This window comes from Corticium candelabrum, chromosome 7, assembly GCF_963422355.1.
Source record: "Corticium candelabrum chromosome 7, ooCorCand1.1, whole genome shotgun sequence".
NCBI lineage: Eukaryota > Metazoa > Porifera > Homoscleromorpha > Homosclerophorida > Plakinidae > Corticium > Corticium candelabrum.
This window is the reverse complement of record NC_085091.1, coordinates 2,867,993-2,890,761: the sequence shown is the minus strand read 5'-3', so window position 1 is coordinate 2,890,761 and position 22,769 is coordinate 2,867,993. Positions and strand designations below refer to the sequence as shown.

Here is a 22,769-nt window from a genome sequence, read left to right as displayed (position 1 = left end):
CCAACTCGATATCTACTACTACAGGTTATGCATACTTGAGGCGTGTACACCCGACCCGACCTTCCGGACCGATTGTGTGGCTTCAGTACAGCATGGGAAAAGCAAAGCAGAAAATGGCTAAATGTCGATCACTAGAACAACAACTGTACGTCTATAACGCCGCTGCAAGTCGCATAGATATATCTGTACATGTACTAGTCCTCTCTACTAGAAGTAGCATGTCTTACGACAGTGGAAAGGACGTCCGTTCAATTCAGATCAGAGTAGCACCCGCTTCGCTTCCTAGTAAAAGGAACCCGGCCCCTTGTTCTAGAAAAATTTAGCGTAAATCGAAAGAATGCGGTATTAAAGCCAAAACATAGGAAGCGGTCAGACGACAAGCGTAGAGACAGGAAGGGTCGTTTGCTACTTTCAAAGTAACCCACCATACAGAGCATAATTGCACCACAGACTCACTACACATACAGATAGAATAACACTAGTAGATTGTGCAGTATGGCGTGCCATTTGTGTCAAAATTAGACAATGAGATGAGGCGATGAGACAATGAGATGAGGCGATGAGACAATGAGATGAGGCGATGAGATCATGAGATGAGGCGATGAGACAATGAGATGAGGCGATGAGACGATGAGATGAGGCGATGAGATCATGAGATGAGACAATGAGATGATGCGATGAGACAATGAGATGAGGCGATGAGACAATGAGATGAGGCAATGAGATCATGCGATGAGACAATGAGATGAGGCGATGAGACCATGCGATGAGACCATGCGATGAGACAATGAGATGAGGCGATGAGACAATGAGATGAGGCGATGAGACTGTAATATGAGACTGTAATATGAGATTGTAATATGAGATTGCAATATGAGACTGCATGCATCGATATGAGGTACCTCATGCAGCTACTGTATTGGAGACTGGAGATTCAGAATTATATTTTATCTGCTGCAGAGAATCTAGTTTTTGAAGGTTGTTTACTCGTGTTCTTATCAAGGCTGCATTTTTGAGCTCCACAAAACCAATTGAAGTGCGTACGCTCCCACGTACGTTTCTAAATCTAGACAACGCATGCAGTGTCGAAAGTCTTTGGTAGAGTTACAACATGTCGTTTAGATCTTGTATGCGCTAAACACTCGCTGCAACTCACTCTATTTCTACAATTGATTGGGTTGTCGATACCTAAACACGTCTAAAATTTTTATATATAGGGACTTCGTATGATTGCCTCTGGGGAAATCCCCTTACACGTGTAGACCACTTTACCACAGTCCTCCTTCCATATTAATTGAAACTTACATAATCTCTGACACAACATCACGGATTTGCGTATATAGTCAGCGTGCACACATGTTACGTCGTCTTTTTCTTATGTGCGTATAGATGGTGGTTTTTCATAATGCCCTCTATCACCTCTAGTAATTTTGGGTTTGCAGTTATTTAATCATTATCAAGTCTTTGAAAAGTGTCATTTTTTCTTTATTAGAGAGTTTTTATTCGACACTTGTTGTCTGCAACTAACAGATGAAGAAAGAAAGAAGACAAGAGAAACTTAATTACAGAGTGACTCCTGGCTTTCTCCATGTAAATCATTAATTACAGACTAAGTCTCTTTCTAGCCACATGCAGTATCCAACAGGGTGGGGTTTGTCTATTATATTTTCACTATACGCTTGCATTAATAAATATTAAATTAAAAATTAGTTGCTTGCAATTTTAATATTCTATAGGTTAGGAAAATTTGACTGATCGGTACAATTTAAAGTTATTTGAAGACTCAAACAGCACACTCAATCTTTGATCAGTTTTCCTTTTCAATGCAATGAAATATGTGCGTGGATGAATGTGGCCAGGCTATACATACTGTACAATAATTTTCGTCTTCCATGCAATTGGTAATTGACTAATAAAAGTGAACTATCCGCGTGGTGTTATTATGCCGCATATCAGATGTTTTTTATAAACTGAACTCTCAATTTACATTTACTATGGAGAAACAAAATTGCAACAAAATGCCACATTATAGGCAAATTAGCTATATTTCTAATGAATTAACTCTATAATACAACTTAAGCAGCGACAACGGTCAGTGGATGGTCCGGCCATTTAATTTCTACATTTCAATTTCTATGTTTTATTTTTTAATTTTCAATTTTATATTTTATTTTTGTAAAATGGTTTTTCATCTTGATATTTGATTCTTGTGATCTCTAGATTTATTTTGTTTTTACTTTACTTTCCGTCACGTGCCAAATCAAGTTGGCTGCTCTTGGCTCTGACACACAACGTTTTGCCAGTGAATATCGCGGTCCCTAGCTGTGTAGGTACGTGTATTGTACACAACACGCTACCCTTACCGTAGACGAACCGGCTAGAGGGGAAATGCTACGAATTTAGATGTATTTAGATAGGCTCCGCTCTAGCGGATCGCCGAGTTGGCAACTGTGGTGATGAAGTGTACAGACTCGTTTGTTGTCTAGGAATATTCGACACACAATTAAAACATAGAAACCGTCAACCTAATACAATTATGTAGTAGAGTGCGCGCTTTCACGGGCACAGTTACATAAATGTGGTACGGTACCGGTACATACCGTATAGAAGAATGGGCGTGGTAGTCAAAACAGGTCACATTTCGTCATTTGCATGACGTCGCACGACTCACCAAGTAAACCGACATGCACGACCATCGTTTTCTACAACGCCTTCTGAACTCAATTTGAAGTCAACTCAACTGAACTCTATTTGCTCAACTCAACTCAATTAACTAACTCAACTACTAGTAGCTAACGTAGAACAGTGTGCGGCTACAACTGAAAGAACATGGTCATAGCTAGTCAGCTACAACTAGTCACTAAGTAGACTACTATGTCAATGCTACGTATAGCTACGAGAGTCAATAGTGCTAGACAATGTTTGTAGATCGAGTTCTACCGTGTCACTCGGCGATCCCTGGGCTGTCATTATCGTAGCGTACGTTCACATCTGCAGTCAAGCTGCGTGACAAGGAGGCACCGGCACCTTGGATAGAAACACGATTAGTAGTTCCGTGTCCGACGAGTGAGCGGAGTTGTCCGCCGCCAAGAGCTGCCAGCGTGGTTTGGCACGTGACGAAAGTAAAGTAAAAACAAACACCTGCTTGTGTGTTGGAAATGTGATCTCCTGAGACACGCGTTCGAATGGAAGCCCCGCTGGAACACCCGTTGTGTCTAGTGTCTTCAGTCATTTCATTTCTAGAAACAGCATAAGCGAACTGCGCGTTCAAGTTTCTAGTTTTGAGCCTAGAAACTTCAGTCATTTCAAGTGCCTAGAAATCAAACTTTAAAAATAAATCTAAAGATCACAAGAATCAAACGTCATCAGATAAAAACCATTCTATAAATAATAAAAGGAGAATAAAAAAATTAAAAATTAAAAGTTAATATTTAAGATATACCAAATTTTAAATAAGAATGCAAATAAAAAATTAAATATTGAAAAATAAAAATTAAAAATTAAAAACATTACAGAATTAAATAAAAATAAATAAAAATTAAAAAATGAAAACATAAAAATTGAAATGTAGAAAATTAAATGACCAGACCATCCACTGACTGACAACTCCATGTTACACATGACCTATATATTCATGCATTTGCAGCATAGACAAATTCACGGGCTCTAACATAAATATCTAAAGGCTAATAAATATCTACGCATGGTCTCATCGCATGGTCTCATCGCCTCATCTCATGATCTCATCGCCTCATCTCATTGTCTCATCGCCTCATCTCATTGTCTCATCTCATGATCTCATCGCCTCATCTCATTGTCTCATCGCCTCATCTCATGATCTCATCGCCTCATCTCATTGTCTCATCGCCTCATCTCATTGTCTCATCGCCTCATCTCATTGTCTCATCGCATGATCTCATCGCCTCATCTCATTGTCTCATCGCCTCATCTCATGATCTCATCGCCTCATCTCATTGTCTAATTTTGACACAAATGGCACGCCATAGTGCAGTACAGTCCGGTATTATAGTAACACTATTAGATATAAACCTTAATTAATTAGTATACATATAACAGCGGTGTATATACGTAGCGTGGCATACATGGACTAGACCAGGCTATAGCCCCATCACTTGTAGGCATGGTCCTAAAAATCGTGTGTGAGGACCAAAGCTGTCTAAAGTACACACACACACACACACACACACACACACACACACACACACACACACACACACACACACACGCACGCACGCACGCACGCACACACACACACACACACACACACAATTTTACGTACCAATCTAGATTAATTCTAAATGAGAAAGGCACCAACTCTGTATAGTCTAACCTATTTATCAGATCTACAAAACAATATTATTTATTTCAGCATTGTATATGCAGCAATTTTTTCAAGATCTCAAACGTTTATCCACTAACATCTAGCCTCAAGCCTGTAGCGCTACAGTTAAGTTTGTCGACTGTAGGTTTGTCAGGCCCGGATCCAGGAATTTTTGAAACAGGGGGTTGACCTGGTAGCAGTTATTTATAGCATTACTAATTTTCTATTTTCTAAAGAAATTATATAAAATAATTGACCACGCCTATTGAAAAAGAGGGGGTATCAACCCCCTCATCCCTATCTGGATCCGGGTCTGTTTATTGAATACAAACAGAAACAATGTTTGTGTCAGCACTAACCATAAACTGGCTTGTAATGCATCATCAGAATGATTAGTCGATCCCTTCTCTTTCAGTTTTGTATAGTACCTTTATTACCAAAATTTAGTGAGTAGAAAGTTGAAATCGCAATTTACAAATATAGAGACTGTACCGATTTCGAGAGATGTGAAACGGTCTAGCCTGCTTTGTTTCTGCAACGCCATCATTGCCTCGTGATCACCACCTAGAAGGTCGTCTCGTCCCTACGACATTATCAAGTAAACTTTGTATTGCAAATCTAACAATTTTAACATTTAATCGTGGGTACTCCAGCTACTAGTACTAGTAGTTGTATATTCAGCTTCACTTACACAATAACAATAATGTAATGGATGGGTGGTGTCTTGTGTATATATACAAAGTACCCTGCTGCCAATGTCCACGATTTTGCAGGTCGTTGACGAGCTCTACTGGGCTGCAGCCAAGACAGTTCATGAAGGCATTTCAGAGAATTTAAGAGAAACGCAGAAACAAGTGAGGTTTCCTAGAAACTGCTTGTCAGCTCACATTTTTCTAACACAAGTTGTTGAATTACTGCTGAATCTTACAGCCAGATTAGTAAGTGCACGCTTTGTTGTATCTATAGCCATTAGTTAGATTTGTTGCATTGCAACGTTAATTGAACAAGCGTCGTCAACATTGTTGAAACACTGCAACTACTACTAAAGATTGCATGCAGGCTGCAACTGCTATTTCCTAGTTTATTACAAAACTGGTAAACGATTTTAGTGTATAGATCTTCTTTCAGAAAACAAAGCTCATAGTTTTTTACACTCGAACCTATCTACGTAAACGCATTGTCCGACATAGCTACTGACACACACACACACACACACACACACACACACACACACACACACACACACACACACACACACACACACACACACACACACACACACAGTGACACACACACGCACGCACGCACGCATGCACGCACACGCACACGCACACAGACAGTATTGCAATGAATACCGTTCAATGGCAGTATGGATTTGTAGCGCGCGCTACATGGACTTTTGGTCTGTGAACTTGTACACGTAGCGTGTGCTTCATGGGCATGACTCCAACGCACGCTACATTTCCAGACCGCAGCGCACACGTGGGAGTGATTTGTTGTGATGTCTAACTGAATCGACGAGACTGGTACCATCAAAAACAGCCAGGAAGACATCACTTCTTAAAGTAAATTTTTCCCGTAAAACTGTGGTCTTCGTAGCTACTTGTAAGTTTCAATAATTTAGAATGGCTAAATTACGTTGGAATGACGTGTTCTTGGTTGTTTGAGTGTTCTTGGTTGAATACAAGAGGAGTATGTTTTTGTGTGACCTGCATACTTCTGGCATTTAGGTTTACTGCTCTGGCTAATATATATATATATATATATATATATATATATATATATATATATATATATATATATATATATATTCATATATTTTCTCTCTATAAATATGCACTAGTTTGCAATTTTACACTGAGTGTGACCTTTGGGATTTGTTAACTGTGGCCTTTGGGATTTGTTAACTGTGACAAGGGACGAGTAGTTTTAAATGTATTTTAAAAAATAAATGTTACATATATATGTATACGAGTTAACAACTGCAGGGGTTTCGAACGGATATGTCAAAATAACCCAGTTGCCCTATCATGAAGTCAGGATGATACACATCTCCTGGGCTGCTACTATCACTTATACAACTTACTACTTGCTTTGAAACCTTGAAACCAGCCCGGTCTATTTTGTGGCCTATCAGCCTTTTTTCGAATCAGTACTGTAGTCCCATGGCAAGCAGGCTAACTGAAATAGGTTGCCTAGTGATCCATCAGATCCTCATGGACAGCATGATTGAGTTGCTGTCGCCCCCAACCACTGACTCTTCAAGGGCCACCCGATTGAATTGATAGAGTTCCCTGAAATGCCTGCATGCTGGCAGGGGTTGACAGCATACTGCATCTATGCAAAGGATGCTCCTTACATGTACAAAACTGGATTACTGAAAAACGTTTACAGATTTACTCCTAAAAAGACATGAGTACTCCGTGGTTGCGTTGTAGACTTGAGCCAGTCTCTCCCCACCCCTACCTTTCCCTGTCCCTATTTCCCCTACCGTTCCCCGCCCCTACTTCTCCCCGCCCCTACCTCTCCCCAACCCTAACTTTTCCCGCCCCTACCTCCCCACCCTTACTGTTCTCCCCCTCAATGTCTTGTCCGCACTCCGACGAGACATCCGGGGAATGCAGGGGCGGGGAGAGACTGGCTCGAGTCTAGTTGCACTGCAAGTTGCAAGTGGCTATTTCTAAATATTTGTTATATGCATGTATAGGTATATCTGTATACTTTGACGCTGAAAGGACACAGAAACAGATAGCCTGAAGCAACAAATCTACTGTTTTGCTTGCTACGAAGTAATATAATTGGTCAAGTCTCGTAAAAGGAAAAAGTTGAAAACATCCTTACATGAAGTGCCACAGTTTTACTAGCAACTGTTTACTGCTTGTTGTACAAAGTCTGTTGTGTCAACTAACAACCTTGTTCACTCGAATATGTTGGACAGTAAAATGTTCTGCCAGGTGGTTTTAAACAAACACACTTGCAATGGAACCACTCATCACAACGGTTGCACTGGATCATCAGCCTTCCAAAACTGTCTGGCTGCCTGCAAACACAATAAATAGCGAAAGAGACTACAGAACGCTTACACCTTGTGATGTCACGGCAGCCTCGAAAAATCGTGGAAATGGTGTTATATAGCCTTTCTTGACGCATGAGAACAGATGTTTTCTCATGTCAGATTGAATGTAAGTCACATACTCAGGATCAATGCCAGAAGCAACGTCGTAGGCAAAAGCAATTGCAAATAGTCCACAATCATTGCCACCTCTCTGTTGCTGAACTGCTCTTATTGAAACTGTAGTCTCCTTCTCATTGCTTCGGTAGATTGATGCAGTCTGCTGTTCTAGGTGACTCGATAGCTTGTATCTGACCAAGTTGTCATACAAATGTATACTCCCTTGTTCATCGCTTGACGTCGTTACCCAGTGATTGCCAATGTTATGAATTTGAACTGAATTTTGCCTAGCCACTACAAACTGCAGCTGCTGCGACAAAAGGGTGTTCTGGAGACCATTCTTTTCCGGAAACCTCTGCTTCAGCATCCGCTGGGCTGAGTTGATATTTCCATCGTCAATCCTGCCAACATTGCTTTGCAAAATTCCTAGATTGCAACTGGACTTTGCTGACAACCTTTGTGACTTCATGGCACACTGTGGCTGATGGTACTGCCTCAATTGACAGTTCTGTGTGGGCACATGTTGCTGTTCTCCCACATGCTGCCCTTGTCTCTGCTGTAATGGCTGCTCTGGTTTGTTTGATAGTTCTTTGTGTGACTGATCATGATCTCCATCAACTCTTTGTGTATCTGCTGAACGGTGGTGATGAGCTGCCTCCATAAAAATTGGCTTCAATGAACAGTGCTTCTGCAATTTAAAAAACAGATGAAGTACCCCAGACATGGCATTACAACTGCAATTATTTAAGTTATTTATAAACACATTGCGTACGTTAATTGAGAACAGGCTGTAATTAGCAATGCCCCTTGAGCCGAATCCAATAATTACATGAAATGCAACTTTGAATGCATCGGCCTTCCATGGCCCACCATTGTGATGTCTGGATGCAGTATCTAGTCTGTCCCAACGTGTAGGCCTGTACCCAGCCAGATGCAGCTATTAATCATCTAAGGTGATTCAGTGGAGTATCGACTTCTAACAATGAAGACTGGCCTGCTTTTCTATGCACCTAACTAGCTCAATGTCATATAGTATGTGAAGGTCTTATGTGTAATCTTAGTCAGAAGTTGTAATAGGACTTTGCTAGAGCACAGACAAGACCCAAAGTGCATCGTACCTCATCACTATGTTTCTTCAGACTTTCTTTGATGCGTTTTGCTTCATTCTTGTCTGGTGCTCTGTTGTAGAACAGAATACATCACGACTCCTTTGGACTAACTTGAGACTTGTCGTTACCTTAGAATCCCCTTTGATTTTTGTTTTTGTCTTTTTCTGGTTATCCTCTTGAAGTGGAGCTGCTGCTGTTGGGCTTTCTTTCCTGGTGGTATTCGATGTGTTGTTTTCAGCTCAGCAGCATCAGTACCGTTTTGCTTCAGTCTCGATAGTAATTCCGCTTCCTTAACCAGGGCCAGTATCTGTGGTACATGCAGTGTTTCAATGGCTCTTCTTTCTGCTTGGATGGCAATGTTCTTGGCAATGGATGCAATTCTTTCAAGGTGCACACAATCTAAGACAATTTAGCATCATGAGAATTATAGAATGTACACAAATGGGGTGTGATTTGAAATAAACATGCCACTGGACTTGCCTGGAGTGTCCATTGCTTTTGCTGGAATGTTTACTGCAGCCTTTGTTTCAGTTTGCTCAATTACCATACTCTCAATATGTTCTACAACTGGCTGTGTCTCTTTGCTTTTGTGAGTTGCTTTCAAGTGTGATCGTATCTTGTGTATGTGCTTTCACAGATGACCAGTCTGAAATCCAAAGCAGGTGCAATGGTAGCAGTGGCGGCAAAGTGGTTGACATTCTTGTGCATCACAGGAAACAGCAGAACAGGTAGAATGTGGACAGATGGAAATAACTTCTTTCACTGTGTAAAGAGTCCCTGTCTCTGTTTGAGACTGTACTTGCCAGGTGTTGGCACTGTCAGGTACCTAGTGATGACATAGAATAACCATGAAATAACCAGTTTTATATAGGTATTAATATTGCTGCTACAGCTCATCCTCTCTGCTCTTATATATTGCAAGCATAGACTTCTCTCACATGGATTTCTTTCATGCAATAAGTAATTAATATGTGTTACCTTAACTTAGTAGTTTAATATACAATGTACCTCTGTAATGTGATGATCAGGGATTAGTAGTCCGTTCTGATGTGATGTTGTCCGTTCCTTTTGAGTGGCACCTCTGGTAGGCCACAATCCCTTTTTCTGGACATCCATCAACTGGTCTGCCTCCATCTTCAGCAGTGTGGTAATTAATTGGTCCACTCTTCGATTTGCCATTCCCCTCAGGTAGGACGGATTTCGTTTTAACTTGTTATGAAAGCTGTCAACAGATTTATATCATATTTGTAGCTATCAGGTCCAGGATTGGACATAACAGGTTATACATGAAAATTCCAAACTAACCACACCTTTCAACAAACATGTTGGTATCAGTATCAGCATGACTGAAATTTCGATACGACATGGCCCATTTCTCTGAAACCATATAAAAATCAGAGCACTATGTTCACAGCAGCGCTATACTAAATGCATGTATTTACCTGGTCTACTGGCATAGAAAGTTTTGAAATATTGGATGAATGATGGTTCCTTGGGTATCCATGCATCAACAAATGTCTCCAGATATTGATGGAACATATCTTTGTCTGTATGGTGCATCAACAAGTACAGTGACTGATAAATGCTGACTTGATCTGACTTGGTTTCACTATGGAAATATGTTTCGTTTAAGTGATCTGAAGAGAGAAAACAATATGCGGTGTGATCAACTGCCATTCCCGGTCATCCTGCTTTACATTCATACCTATCAACGTGCCCATGGCAGAGGAGGTGCTTTATGATATCACCAAAGACAGATCTTGCTGCAAACCATCCAGTGTTATCTGTGGATAATTGATCAATCAATCCACATTTGTGAGAAGATACGGTACCACTTTAGAATGTGAATGATTGTTCAGTAAACATTTGATTTCTAGATGTTTGTTTTGCATTGGTGCCAGTAAATTATCTTCTTTCTTACCATCGTCAGTCATGACTGTTTTGACAGTTGTAGTTGGGGCAGCATCCTTGATGGCTTGTAAAAGTGCTGCACATATTGCTTTTCCTCTTTGCTACAAATGCACCAACCAACCGTTCTTCGTACATGGCATAGGAAAATATGTTAGTTGTTTATTTAAGTTAAGTCCTGTGCAAAAGCCACGCATCACTGGCAATGAGCACCTTGCCCAAACTGATCAGCAACCATCACTGTGATAAGCTTGAAGTCATAATGGTTTGTGCCATGTGTCGAATCCATGCACAGAACGTTCATGGCATACTTCTGAAACAATTCCTTCTGGTGCTTTGTTTGAATACACAAAAGGAAGGATACTGCTGGGAGATCTGGCACAATGTCATTTGTTATGCCCCATTCCTTGTACAGAAGAACTGGATTGTATTTCTCCTGCTGTAATTTCTGCACAAGAGATTGGACAGACTCTGCATCACTTGTGTGACCAAACTTGGCAGAGTCGATTGAATTCCTCTGACAGTTTCGTACATCCTGTCTTGTAACAAAGTAATCTTGCCGAGCAAGATTGTCAAATTCATCTCTGTTCTCTCTGCTAGCTAGCTCCTGCCTGAAGTCTATATACCAACGACCACAGTCAACAACAATAGCTACACTACGTACCTGTAATTAGTAAGTTTGAACTGAAAATCCTGGTTCCCAATTTAAATTGTTTGTAAAGCAAGGAAACCATTACAGGAAGTGAGAAGCATCAAGGAGACAATTGCATTCAAGATAAAAATAGACCAACACAATTGACGCATTCATTTCAAGGATGCATCAAAGAGAGCAACAAACACATTGTTTGTCTTCAAGAACTCGCTCAATTGTCACTCCCATTGTCAATTTCTGAATCATTTTGTCCTTACACGAGGCCGGGAGAGGGAGAAAATTCCTCTCTTTTAGACTTGGATTGTGACTAGTATGGCCACTAACGTACCACACCTTCACAGTCCCTTCAGTTTCAATGCTTACATTCATCCTTGCAAGACAGGGACGTTCCATTCGCTTGCTTTTTGTATCTCTTCTTTGTTCTGATGTTGTACTGTCCCTCACAGTCGGTTTGTAGCTTCGGCAGCAGACATAGTAGACAAACTGCTTCTCGGCTAGATAAATACACTGTACATGTACATCACATACATTTTTTCTTTTGTTTACAAGGACCCTTAGGGCCCAGGTTAGATCCTGCAATCACTATTCTGCAATCTAACACCGCAATCTAACACTGCAATCTAACACTACTGTAGCAGAAGTCACTATCAGAAGTCACTATGATGTACTTCACACTTGCTGTACTTGCTGTAGATACTTGCTGTAGACAGAACCTGACACTCCGGAGAGAGAGGCAATTGTATGTTAGTTCTTTGCCCAAGGGAATTTATGTATGTGGCCCTCCCGCACTCAAACTCTGACTCAAAGGTCCCGGATGTTGCCAATCTCCAACTGCACGCTCTAACCAATTGAGCCACATACATACATACATACATTTTTTTTTTTTTTTTTTTTTTTTGGTTACAAGGACCCTTAGGGCCCAGGTTACTGCAGACACTACTAAGTACTTGCTACTATACTTTCTACGATACTAGTATACAATCTACGATACTAGTATACAATTGAAACACTATCAACAGTCACTGTCTATATGTAAACTTCTTTGCTTCTTGGACAGAACCTGACACTCCGGAGAGAGAGGCAATTGTATGTTAGTTCCTTGCCCAAGGGAACTTATGTATACATACATACATACATACATACATACATACATGATAGATAGATAGATAGATAGATAGATAGATAGAATATTTATTAGATATATCCAATTCTCTAGTACAAAGACATTCGATAGATACGGCAAACTACATAAAATGTCAACTAAACTCAAACCTAAACTCTAACTTAAGAAACTAATGTGGGCGTGTCTGGATAGATAGATAGATACATATACCTATAGATAGCTATAGAAATATAATATAGATATAGATAAATACACAGATATAGATATTGTGCAGATTACACTTGATAGAAAGTTCACCACAGATGTACCTGGGTTTTTGGCTGCACACACACTGCTGCCAGACCCAGTGTTGTCCTTGTCTTACGAGCTGTTGCTCCTCTCTGTTCTAAAGTAGGTGAAAGTTGCTGTCTCTTCCGCTTCCTTCCAGAACTCAAACTCCTTCATGCTAGAAAATTCTAGTTCCCGAATACCTTATTAATTAAAAGTTATGATTGCAGTAGTTAGATTGAGTGGATAAGAACAAATGTAGTACACAGTACCCATGTCAATCTTGTGATGAAAGTCCAGGTGTTGTGATAGAGATTTCACTTGGATAAACTTTTGACTGCAGCCTTCAATGAAACAGTGGTGCCACACAGGCTTCTCATACTCTGCGTTGTGTGTCTTTCTACAGTGGCGGTTCAATGTTTGTCTAGTCTTGAATATTTTGGATCACTCACGAGATCTCGTGTCTAACTTCTGCAGGTCATGAGTTGGGACTGTCTCTTCATTTGCAGAACCACCAGCAACCTATGATGAGAATGAGATTCCTTCCTCTGGGTGACATGCTTGTGTGGCGTGTGGCATACACTCTCGTGTGTGTGGTCTGTGTCTATGTCTGTGTTTATGTCTGTGTCTGTCTGTCTGTCTGTCTGTCTGTCTCTCAGTGTGTGTGTGTGTGTGTGTGTGTGTGTGTGTGTGTGTGTGTGTGTGTGTGTGTGTGTGTGTGTGTGTGTGCATGCATGCATATGTACGCATTTGATAGTCCTGCCTATGTGCCCATGAAACACATTTCTGTCAATAGACTGGGGGATACCTATGGGACTTAGTACCTCATGAATACCAGGTCCAGTGACCTTTCTGTGGTGTTCTTCATGGTGCTTCCCCAACTCTTCAGATGAGAAAGAGAGTCCACAGTGGAGCCGTTGGCAGGAAAACATGCCTGGGCTTATTTCTACAATGGAATTATTGTGTTCAGCTTGTTTGGACTCAACAGAATATATGGAGTGAGTTAATTAATTATGGGTTTTATGTAACTACAGTTCATCTCAATTTCTATACATTTTTATTAATCAAGTCCAAACTGCAGTGTTACAATTGTAAGCAATTAATTATAAGCACTCTAAGAACTAATTAATTAATTATAGTCAGATTTAGTTTGTGTTTGTAACACAATTATTGGTTTTTAATAATCTGATTTGAGGAATCTTTTGTACTTGCAGGCAATGGCATGTGATGAAAGTAAAACTGTAACCTGGAGTTGGATGACAAGAAATCAAGGGACACTTTGGCCAACTGATATCAACAGGAACTTGGATTTCCACACTTTGTCAGGAATTTATTTCATCTGCACGTGTCAACGTGTCTGCAGCAAAGGCTGGTGACACAGCTAATGCAGGAGATAAGAAGTGGATATTTAATTGATGTGAGCACCAAGCGGCTACTTGAGGAGACTTTTCAATGCATTGGTTATGGAGACTTTCGACTCTTGACAGAGCACAGCTTAGTAGCCATCTGAGCTGTTCTCTGTCATGTTGTCTCAGTACATTTGAAGCTGTTGCAAGAACACTTGTCAGACAATCTGTAGCAATACATTTCTCCAATGGTTTGGACATGACCTTGTGTGTTCTCTGCGCTGTTTGTTTAGTTAGTCTTTGTGTTATCCTTCTTAGAGCAATAAGTAGTTAATTATGATTTGACACATGCAATTCTATGCAATAGTGTTGGTATATGAAATGGGTATTCTAGTCAATTTTAATTAATTAATACATTAATAAATAAAAGTATTTTCTGTAGCTCAGCCTGATAGTAGCAAACGTTAGCTACTCCAGAAGTTAAGGCACTCACAATAAATGCTTTCTGTTACGGACTGTAGTCGTTGACCTCTGCAGCGAATGACGCTCACTGTTCCTGTCGTAGTCTGTCTCCACAGTCCTCTAAATTTCGATTCCAGTATATTTACAGTCTGGTGGTAGTACAGCAAGGACTCCCACGTCTACCTAGCACTTCAATGTATTCAAGCAGTCTCTCCCACTCAGTCAAACCGTCCTGGCGCGAACAGATGCTAGCGCGCGTACTGTAATCTGAAATCCCACCTTCTCGTCAGATACTACGCGTGTTAATGGTCTATTTCTAGTACTGTAGCGCGCTTACTACATAACTGGGGGTACTGTACGCGCGCTACAAGTCCATAGCGCCATCTGACGCTACACAGTACTGTACTCGTAATTAGCCTCGATATACAGACCCGCGCAGACATACCGGTGTCACGGGGATTTGTGCACCCGGTGATTTGTGTACCCTCGCGCTTTGCTCGCGATTCCAGACCGTCGACTCGATGCTCCAGACCTCATGTCGGGTACACATATCACCGGCCATGATGCAAAGCTGCTGGTGATTTCGGACCCCGGTGATTTGTGTACCCTTGTGCTTTCCTCGCCGTCCCAGACTGCTTTCAAGCTACAGGACTCGCGATCGTAATGCAAACTAAAGTACTCTCTGTTCCCGATCATCTATTGTACATCTGCATTTAGCTAGAGAACGAATATCTTGTGACAGTTGCACCCGTGGCCGGAAGATGACCATGAAGAAGCCGGATGTTGACTGAATAGAAGAAGCTGGATGTATGATGACTGTGACTCAACCGGATGATGACTGACTCCTAGAACTGCCGGATGGTGACTTTGACTCAACCGGATGACTGTGATCACAGTCACATGTGTCTCAATCGGATAATGACTGCGGCATGCCGAGGCCGCGCGCGGGTACACTATATATTTAGAGACACAGCTCTAGCGCTGGATTCAGATGCAGGTTGTTGCAGTTGTGCAGTTGAGTGTCTACAGTCGCGAGCAGTTGTGTATCATAGCACGTAGAATTGATTCTTTGGTTAGCTACAGTTGATCTACTCTAGAGTTGTAGCTGTATCTACGATTTCGTACTAATATGCTTCTATTTGGCTTGTAATAAGTTGTCTCAGTCTGGACGCGCGTAATAGAGCCATATGGACAATCCAGAGTTGACGGATGCAGAGTCAGACGTAGAAGCTACAGTAAGATAGCATTGACATCTGCATGCATTAGTATTGGAGAAATGCTCTAAACAATTGCAACGTTACAATTACTTTAATGATGTGGTAGGAAGTAGATACTGTAACTTCAGCAGAACAATGGTCGGAAAACATTGTGAACTCATACAAAGAGTTCCTAGTCTCTAGAGGGACAGACTACACTGATATTCCAAGCAGGAAACGAAAGTCATTTAGAAGAAGAGCAAAAGATTTTACAGTTCAAGATGGAAGGTTGTACTACACAAAGACTCCAGGTTTACTCAGACTGGCACTTGGTAGCAAAAATGAGCAAGATCGTGCCTTTCAGGCTAGTGCATCATAATAAAAATTAGTTGCAGTTACTTGAAATAGCTATGTATATGAGTGAAGAATCACTCTGTTGATTGATGTAGGAGTGTCACGTAAATCCAATTGGCGGTCATCTGGGAAGAACTAAAACCACAGACAAAATAAGGAGCAGATACTACTGGCCAAACCAGTACATCGATATTGCAAATCAGGTAGAAATTTTTTTGTTACTAATCTTGTAAAATAATTTAACTAGCACAATTACTGTTGTCTAGATAAGAAAATGTGATAGGTGCCAGAGGACGAATTCTGTTCTCAAATTGCAGTCAAACGAACTCCACCCTATTCCTGTTCGTTCAGAAGTGTGGAGTCTAGTTGGAATTGATCTCATGGGACCGCTGACAATGACAAGTCAAGGAAACCAATACATACTAACAATGACATGCTATTTCAGTAAATGGGTTGAAGCTTTCCCCATATCAGACAAAACTGCTGTTACAGTGGCCAGGGCTTTGTACACTGCCTACTGCAGGCATGGAGCACCAAACGATATTATCACTGATCAAGGCAGAGAGTTTGTCAACCAGGTTGTATGAGATATGTCCTATGTGCTTGTTAATTAAATCATGTATGTCCAATGTAAACTTTGCTTCACCTGTAGGTGTATGTACCACTAGTTGGATGTTTATACTGTGTTTGCTTCAACAGGTGTGCAAGGTACTCCATTGTCAATTCAATGTCAGGCAAAGAATAACAGCCGCTTATCATCCTCAGTCTAACGGACTAGATGAAAGAACAAATCAAACAATTAGAAAGTAAGATAAACAATATAAGAAGATAAGTGTAGTTCTATTGCAATTAGAGTATTATGACTACATAGATGCCTTGAAAATTGGTAATAGAGCATGAAGAAGACTGGGATGAACTCCTTGACCCAGTTCTCTTTGCTATTCGAACCAGTGTTCAAGAGTCCACCAAGTTCACTCCTTTCTTTTTAATGCATGGGCGAGAAGCTAGGTTTCCTTTAGAAGCTGAAAACAGTGAGATCACTTCTGTCAGTCAGTTGGGTGATGTGCAGCAAGCAGTACATCATCTAAAGGAAATGAGAAACAAAGTTTTCCCTCAAGTAAAAGAAAACATTGAAAACAGTCAGGAAAGACAGAAACAACAATACAGAAAAAGAAAAGGAGCTGTAGTAAACTCTATCCAGGTTGGACAGACTGTTTTGCAATTAAATATGCTAAAAAGGACAACGAAAGGTCATAAGATGGAAGACACCTGGCTTGGACCATACAGAGTTATAGAAATGACTGCATCTGGTGGCTGTGTCCTTCGTTGCATCAAAACTAATTCAACAATGAAGCGCAAAGTTAATATTAGTCAGCTGAAGATCTACAATACACCACAGAAGTCTTCTGAATTGGCAAATGCGACAAGCAAAGATGATGAATCAGCTGCTACTAGGATTAAGGGCAACAGCAAGCCAAATTTCTCAGATTTAGAACGTCAGCTATTTGATCAAAGTCTGTTACGGCTGTGGCGCACAGGAGCAATATGGGAGGCTTGGAAAGCTGAAGAAGACGACGAGAGAGAGGTATGCTTACATCTAGCTACTGGCACATATTGATTAGTTATGTTATGGTTACTGCATGTACTTTGTGTTTTGCAGCTTGCTGAACATACAAGCTCTGTTGAAGAATGTTGCCTTAGTGTCAATGTAGACGTGGCTCTGTGGCTAAACTGTCGAACATATGAGAAAAAGCCAACATTAAAACGAGTTAGTGATTTTGTGCTAGTAAATCCTGTTGTTCATCAAGAGTTCAATGATTTTGCAAAAGCTGAAATAACACCAGAATTGCAATTACTACTAGACGTGGACTTGATTAAGGTCTGGGAAACTGACAAAGCACTCTCATTGCCAAGGGTGTCTCGATATCAAAACGTGTATGTCAGCATCAGCAGCTCTCGACTTGATGACCTATGTCTGTGGGTATATGATATGAGAAAGCTGTATAACAGTAAAGGAAGAAGTTTGTTTGAGGTAGTTAATAAGAGAGCAAGTATGCCTCAAACATTGTCTAGTCTAACATCAGCTGCCGAGAGTTCACAAAGAGTAAGTCAACTGAATTTGCCACAATAACCAGAAGATTTGTTATAAAATTTTCTTTTGCAGTGGGTACATGGTCTGGATCTCAATGAAACTGATAAATGTATTATACAAGGCAAGTGTGCCGACGGCTTTCTAACTGACAAGCACATGCATGCTGCTCATCAGCTTCTATTAAAGCAGTTTCCCTACATCAGTGGACTAGAGTCAACACTCCTTTGCCAGACTTACGGATTCGCTCATGTAACAAGTGATGGTATGAAATAAATACCCCTCTCACTGACATGACACACACACACACACACACACACACACACACACACACACACACACACACACACACACACACACACACACACACACACACACACACACACACATACACGTGCACACACACATACACGTGAACACACACACACACACACACACACACACACACACACACACACACACACACACACACACACACACACACACACACACACACACACACACACACACAACACCACACAACACCACACACACAACACCACACTACACTAATAGTGTAATATTATCAAAATAATATTATAAGCATTCATGTGGTTTGTAATAATAACAAATGCATTTTTGTACAGCTATTCAGATTCATTTTACAGGAAGTCATCATTGGGTGACTTCAACCTGCTTTGGCAAACAAGTACGACTATACGACAGCAATGCTGGCCTACACTTGTCTCCTTGTATGGAACACAGCTGGCGCAAATCTATCAATTGGCTCACAAAGACAACATTCTCATGGTAGAATAAATGCCAGTGCAACAGCAACAAAATGGTAAAGATTGCGGGCTATTTGCAATAGCATATGCATTTCATGCAGCTCTAGGAGATGATGTAACCATCATGCATTTTGATATTTCCAAAATGCGACAACATCTGATTTACTGTTTGGATCGAGAGGAGCTCTCACCTTTTCCAATGGAAGAAGACAAGCCATTGGAAACATGTGACAGAAGTCACTTTTATATTACTTTGCACTGCACGTGTTTGTTGCCAAAGACACATGGCAAGATGGTAGAGTGTTACGTCTGTGAAAACTTGTATCATGACAGATGTGTCACAATGTCAGGTAGTGAGCCTTGGATTTGCGCTAAATGTAGATAAATGTCTTGCTATACACAGCTTCAGTATTAATTTGTTCAATTAATACATCAACTTTAAATATACAAAGTTGAAACTGTGAACTAAGTCAGAATCTAGAACCTTAATTAAACATTTGACAACGACATCTTCTCTAGACTTACCTTAAATTGCCAGCTGTGTTAAGATTTCCGTCCGTCCGTGTGTACACATGACCAGGTCGTCCATAAGTCTCTAGTTGGCATACACGCGTGCACATCAATGCTCCTACAGCGATCCCCAGTTGCAAGTTGAGAACTGCAGGCTTGTAGACCCATCTATGCTTGCAGCTGAGTCTGCAATCGTCTCCAACTATAGTTGGAGTGAATCTCCTTCGTACATCAACAACGTCAGGCTGGTCAACCGATTGATTGGTTACGTACTAGACTTCACTCACAAAACGACGCCTAGAGACGAGTATTCAGTAATATCGATTGCTTGAAACGTTGTCACGGTTTGGGACGGCGAGGAAAGCACAAGGGTACACAAATCACCGGGGTCCGAAATCACCAGCAGCTTTGCATCATGACCGGTGATATGTGTACCCGACATGAGGTCTGGAGCATCGAGTCGACGGTCTGGAATCGCGAGCAAAGCGCGAGGGTGCACAAATCACCGGGTGCACAAATCCCCGTGACACCGGTACCGTGTGTCGCCTATCGGTACCGCACTGACCCTTACTAATAATTGTCAAAGCACCGAAACAGTTGCAACACATATTTAAATCTTATATACCATACAAGTTAAAATAAACGTACTGATTGATGGCTAGTGCTATAAACACGCGGTTGAAGCCTTCACAAAATATTCTTAATAGACAGTCTGTCAATTGCACCATCATTGCATCACGAAATAACAAATTTAATGCGGTTTATCAAAAAAGATTAAGAGTAACGGTCACGATAGAATTAAGCCTTCTACAAGTGAAATATCAGAAAATACCAACATCAAGTATTAAAATCAATTTTTCTAGATTCATAATAAAAGTCATTTCTCAATTCTCTTCACATTGCCCTATGCAATTGGCATATGTTCAACAGCAAACTGGCATCTCGCTCTCTGATTACGAACAAGTTCGTCTCCAGAGGTAAACGACAGCTGTCTAGTCTGTGCATCAATGACAAGATACTGACGTCGTTTCATGTACGCAGTCTTTCTCAACACGTGCAACGAATCCTTTGCCCAACGACAAACGGGTGCCAGAAGGCGGGTACTCGGAAACTCCACGTAGAATCGAGCGTAAGCGTTGGGATAAGGAACGCTGGTGACAAGACAAACCTTGCTCTCGTCTGTCGAGTCTGCGCACAAGTATAACTTGGTATCGTCTACTTTGCAGTAGATGTAAAATCCGAAGTCTGGATCTTCCATAGGATCGCAGTCATCGTATGGATCGCGGTCGAGACATTTCAAACTGGTCTCGCGACGCCGTGGGACTTCGATAAAAAATTCGAACTCGACATCCGTCGTTCCGACCTTGTGGACAGTGCGTTTGTCGCCTGCTTCTAGTCTTGCGTTCTCCATGCTTCTGTTGCCCGTTTGTATGTTTCGTTCCGATTGATTGATACTGGTAACTGTTAGTTTTGAGTGTTGTTGTTCTTCGGGTTGCTCTTTGTCTTCATCGGTGTTTTCAAGTTGCGGTCTCGTGTTGCCATGCTTGCTTGGAGGTTGCGATGTTGTAGTACATGTACATTTCAGACAGTAGTTGCCAGCTCCGATCAAGAATGGTCCGCCTATAGAACATTAGACAAAATGTTTTGCAGCGTGGTCTGTACTGAAGCATGTGTACACTGACACAAATCTTGGTAAACTTTTATATTCAGACAGACAAATGGATAAAGAAAAATGACAGAAATTAATTAATGAGAATAAGAGTAAACAGGCAATACAGTAAAACGATTAGAAAAAAACTGTAAACAAAACAAATCTAGACACACACTAAACCACAATCGTTTTATTACAAATTGATGCACCAGTGTTTGATTGACCTCTTCCAAGAAAACAAGATATAGGTAATAATTACCTATCGCACAATTTACCGCCAAAAATTGCTAAATTTTGTATGACGTTGAAAAGCAATATGGGCATGCCAAAATATACAATATGATCTTTATATTGTACTTCAGAAAATATTGCCTCGACAAAATTATTATATTTGGTTTCTTGTAAGAATTTATGATTACCTGCAGCAATTACTGGGCGTGACGCAGCCATCTCTTCCTTCACGTACAACAGAGACGCATCTTTCATTGCCCTTCGCCATTCTGGATCGCTTACGAGTGTCCAGACGGGAGTCACATCATAGCCAATAACTCGCTCATAATCTGCTTTTACTACCGTCTTCGCTCCATTCATTTTCACCATGGGATCGACAGTAGCAAACATACGGCTGTCGTACTTGGCAGCGAGAGCCATGTCTTCGTCCTTAAATGCAACGTCTAGCAACGCACTGCTCATACCCGCTACAGTCGCGTTCGTCGACAACCTGGATGCCGTTTGACAAACGACGACGTTCTTGGTGCGATAAATTTTCGCTCCCAGTTCTACGGAAGAGATGAAGTGAGTGGCTCCCCGGTTCTCATCGCGTATTAAACCCTTGCAGATCTCGACCATTTTGTTACGTCTTTCTTCGTCTCCACACTGTGCCATAGTTGTACTGGTTTTTTCTTCGTTCTTAATCTTGATGAGCTTATCAAGACGAGACCGAAAAGGATCACCGTCATTGTCGTCGGTCCTAAAACGGATGGTGTCCGTAGACATGCTGTACTCATTTTAATCACTGTCGACTTATGTGCGTACCTAGACGTCTGATTGCTGTATTCTCCAGCTCTTCTTTCAACGTCGAAATAGATGGTTCTCGTGTGGATCTTCTGGCCTTCGTGTCGTTGCAAACTGCGTGACTCCTTCTTGCGCTCCGCGTTGATCCCGACGTCGATCTGGACAGGCGAGGCCGACGGCGTCTTCAGACTTGCGTGCATCTCACGGCGTAGCTTGTACCAGTCTTGAACGTCAGATTTGAAAGAAACGTAGCCGCTCCCTATTGTCAGTTGAAGAAGCGAAGACGATTTGGGGTCGATCTGTCGGTCCAGCAAGTGGCTACTAAACTCAAGACAATTGAGTCCCATTCCGAGACCCATACCGGCCAGTTTGTCACGTGTTTTGTCGTCCAAGGGGTACTCGTTGAACGTTGGATTTGTTACATCATCTAGTTCTGCGACGGACATGCTGCAAGTTGTCTGGGTGTAACCGAGTGTTGTCCCTACTAGAGTCCCTACGCTGCAGGTGAGCAAGCGCTACTGGCATTCTAGCTGTTCAAGATCTCCCGTCTTAAGTAGCAAACCTATTCACAGCCGACCAGACGTCAGACATCCTGTATGTTGCTACTTTCCAATTCCTAACGATTTACAAACGTCAGACTAATTAATTAACACACCCTTCTCTTCTTGGTCTTCCTTGTCTAGAATAGACTGAGAAATAGATTTACACTAGTACTACCCGCCCTATGGGCAGTGGCAATCTGGGCGGTGGCAATCTATCGTTGTACGTCACTTCTGCAAAGAAGACGCACATTCCGTGACACACGGA

The 22,769-nt window shown here is 41.3% G+C and overlaps 2 protein-coding genes across 2 annotated transcripts; one reads left to right on the top strand and one right to left on the bottom strand.

Annotated features, from left to right (window-relative positions):
• Positions 1-16,241: 16,241 nt before the first annotated feature.
• On the top strand, positions 16,242-18,813 carry LOC134182485 (uncharacterized). The gene is made up of 4 exons (XM_062649888.1): positions 16,242-17,516; positions 17,592-18,035; positions 18,096-18,285; positions 18,647-18,813. Exons 1-4 carry the CDS (start codon positions 16,920-16,922, stop codon positions 18,811-18,813), a joined length of 1,398 nt encoding a protein of 465 aa, XP_062505872.1. The 5' UTR covers positions 16,242-16,919.
• Positions 18,814-19,891: 1,078 nt separating this feature from the next.
• Positions 19,892-22,769, bottom strand: LOC134182083 (uncharacterized). The gene is made up of 3 exons (XM_062649412.1): positions 21,984-22,769; positions 21,368-21,918; positions 19,892-20,917 (listed from the first exon to the last, which is right to left on the bottom strand). The coding sequence occupies exons 1-3, from the start codon at positions 22,406-22,408 to the stop codon at positions 20,202-20,204; spliced, it is 1,692 nt and encodes a 563-aa protein (XP_062505396.1). The 5' UTR covers positions 22,409-22,769; the 3' UTR covers positions 19,892-20,201.

Coding starts and splice junctions, on each gene's coding strand:
- LOC134182485 (XM_062649888.1), top strand. CDS start 16,920: ATGCATGGGCGAGAAGCTAGGTTTCCTTTAGAAGCTGAAAACAGTGAG. Junction 17,517..17,591: donor AAGAAGACGACGAGAGAGAG/GTATGCTTACAT, acceptor TGTGTTTTGCAG/CTTGCTGAACATACAAGCTC. Junction 18,036..18,095: donor CTGCCGAGAGTTCACAAAGA/GTAAGTCAACTG, acceptor TTTCTTTTGCAG/TGGGTACATGGTCTGGATCT.
- LOC134182083 (XM_062649412.1), bottom strand. CDS start 22,408: ATGTCCGTCGCAGAACTAGATGATGTAACAAATCCAACGTTCAACGAG. Junction 21,919..21,983: donor TACAGCAATCAGACGTCTAG/GTACGCACATAA, acceptor CATCCGTTTTAG/GACCGACGACAATGACGGTG. Junction 20,918..21,367: donor ACGCCCAGTAATTGCTGCAG/GTAATCATAAAT, acceptor AATGTTCTATAG/GCGGACCATTCTTGATCGGA.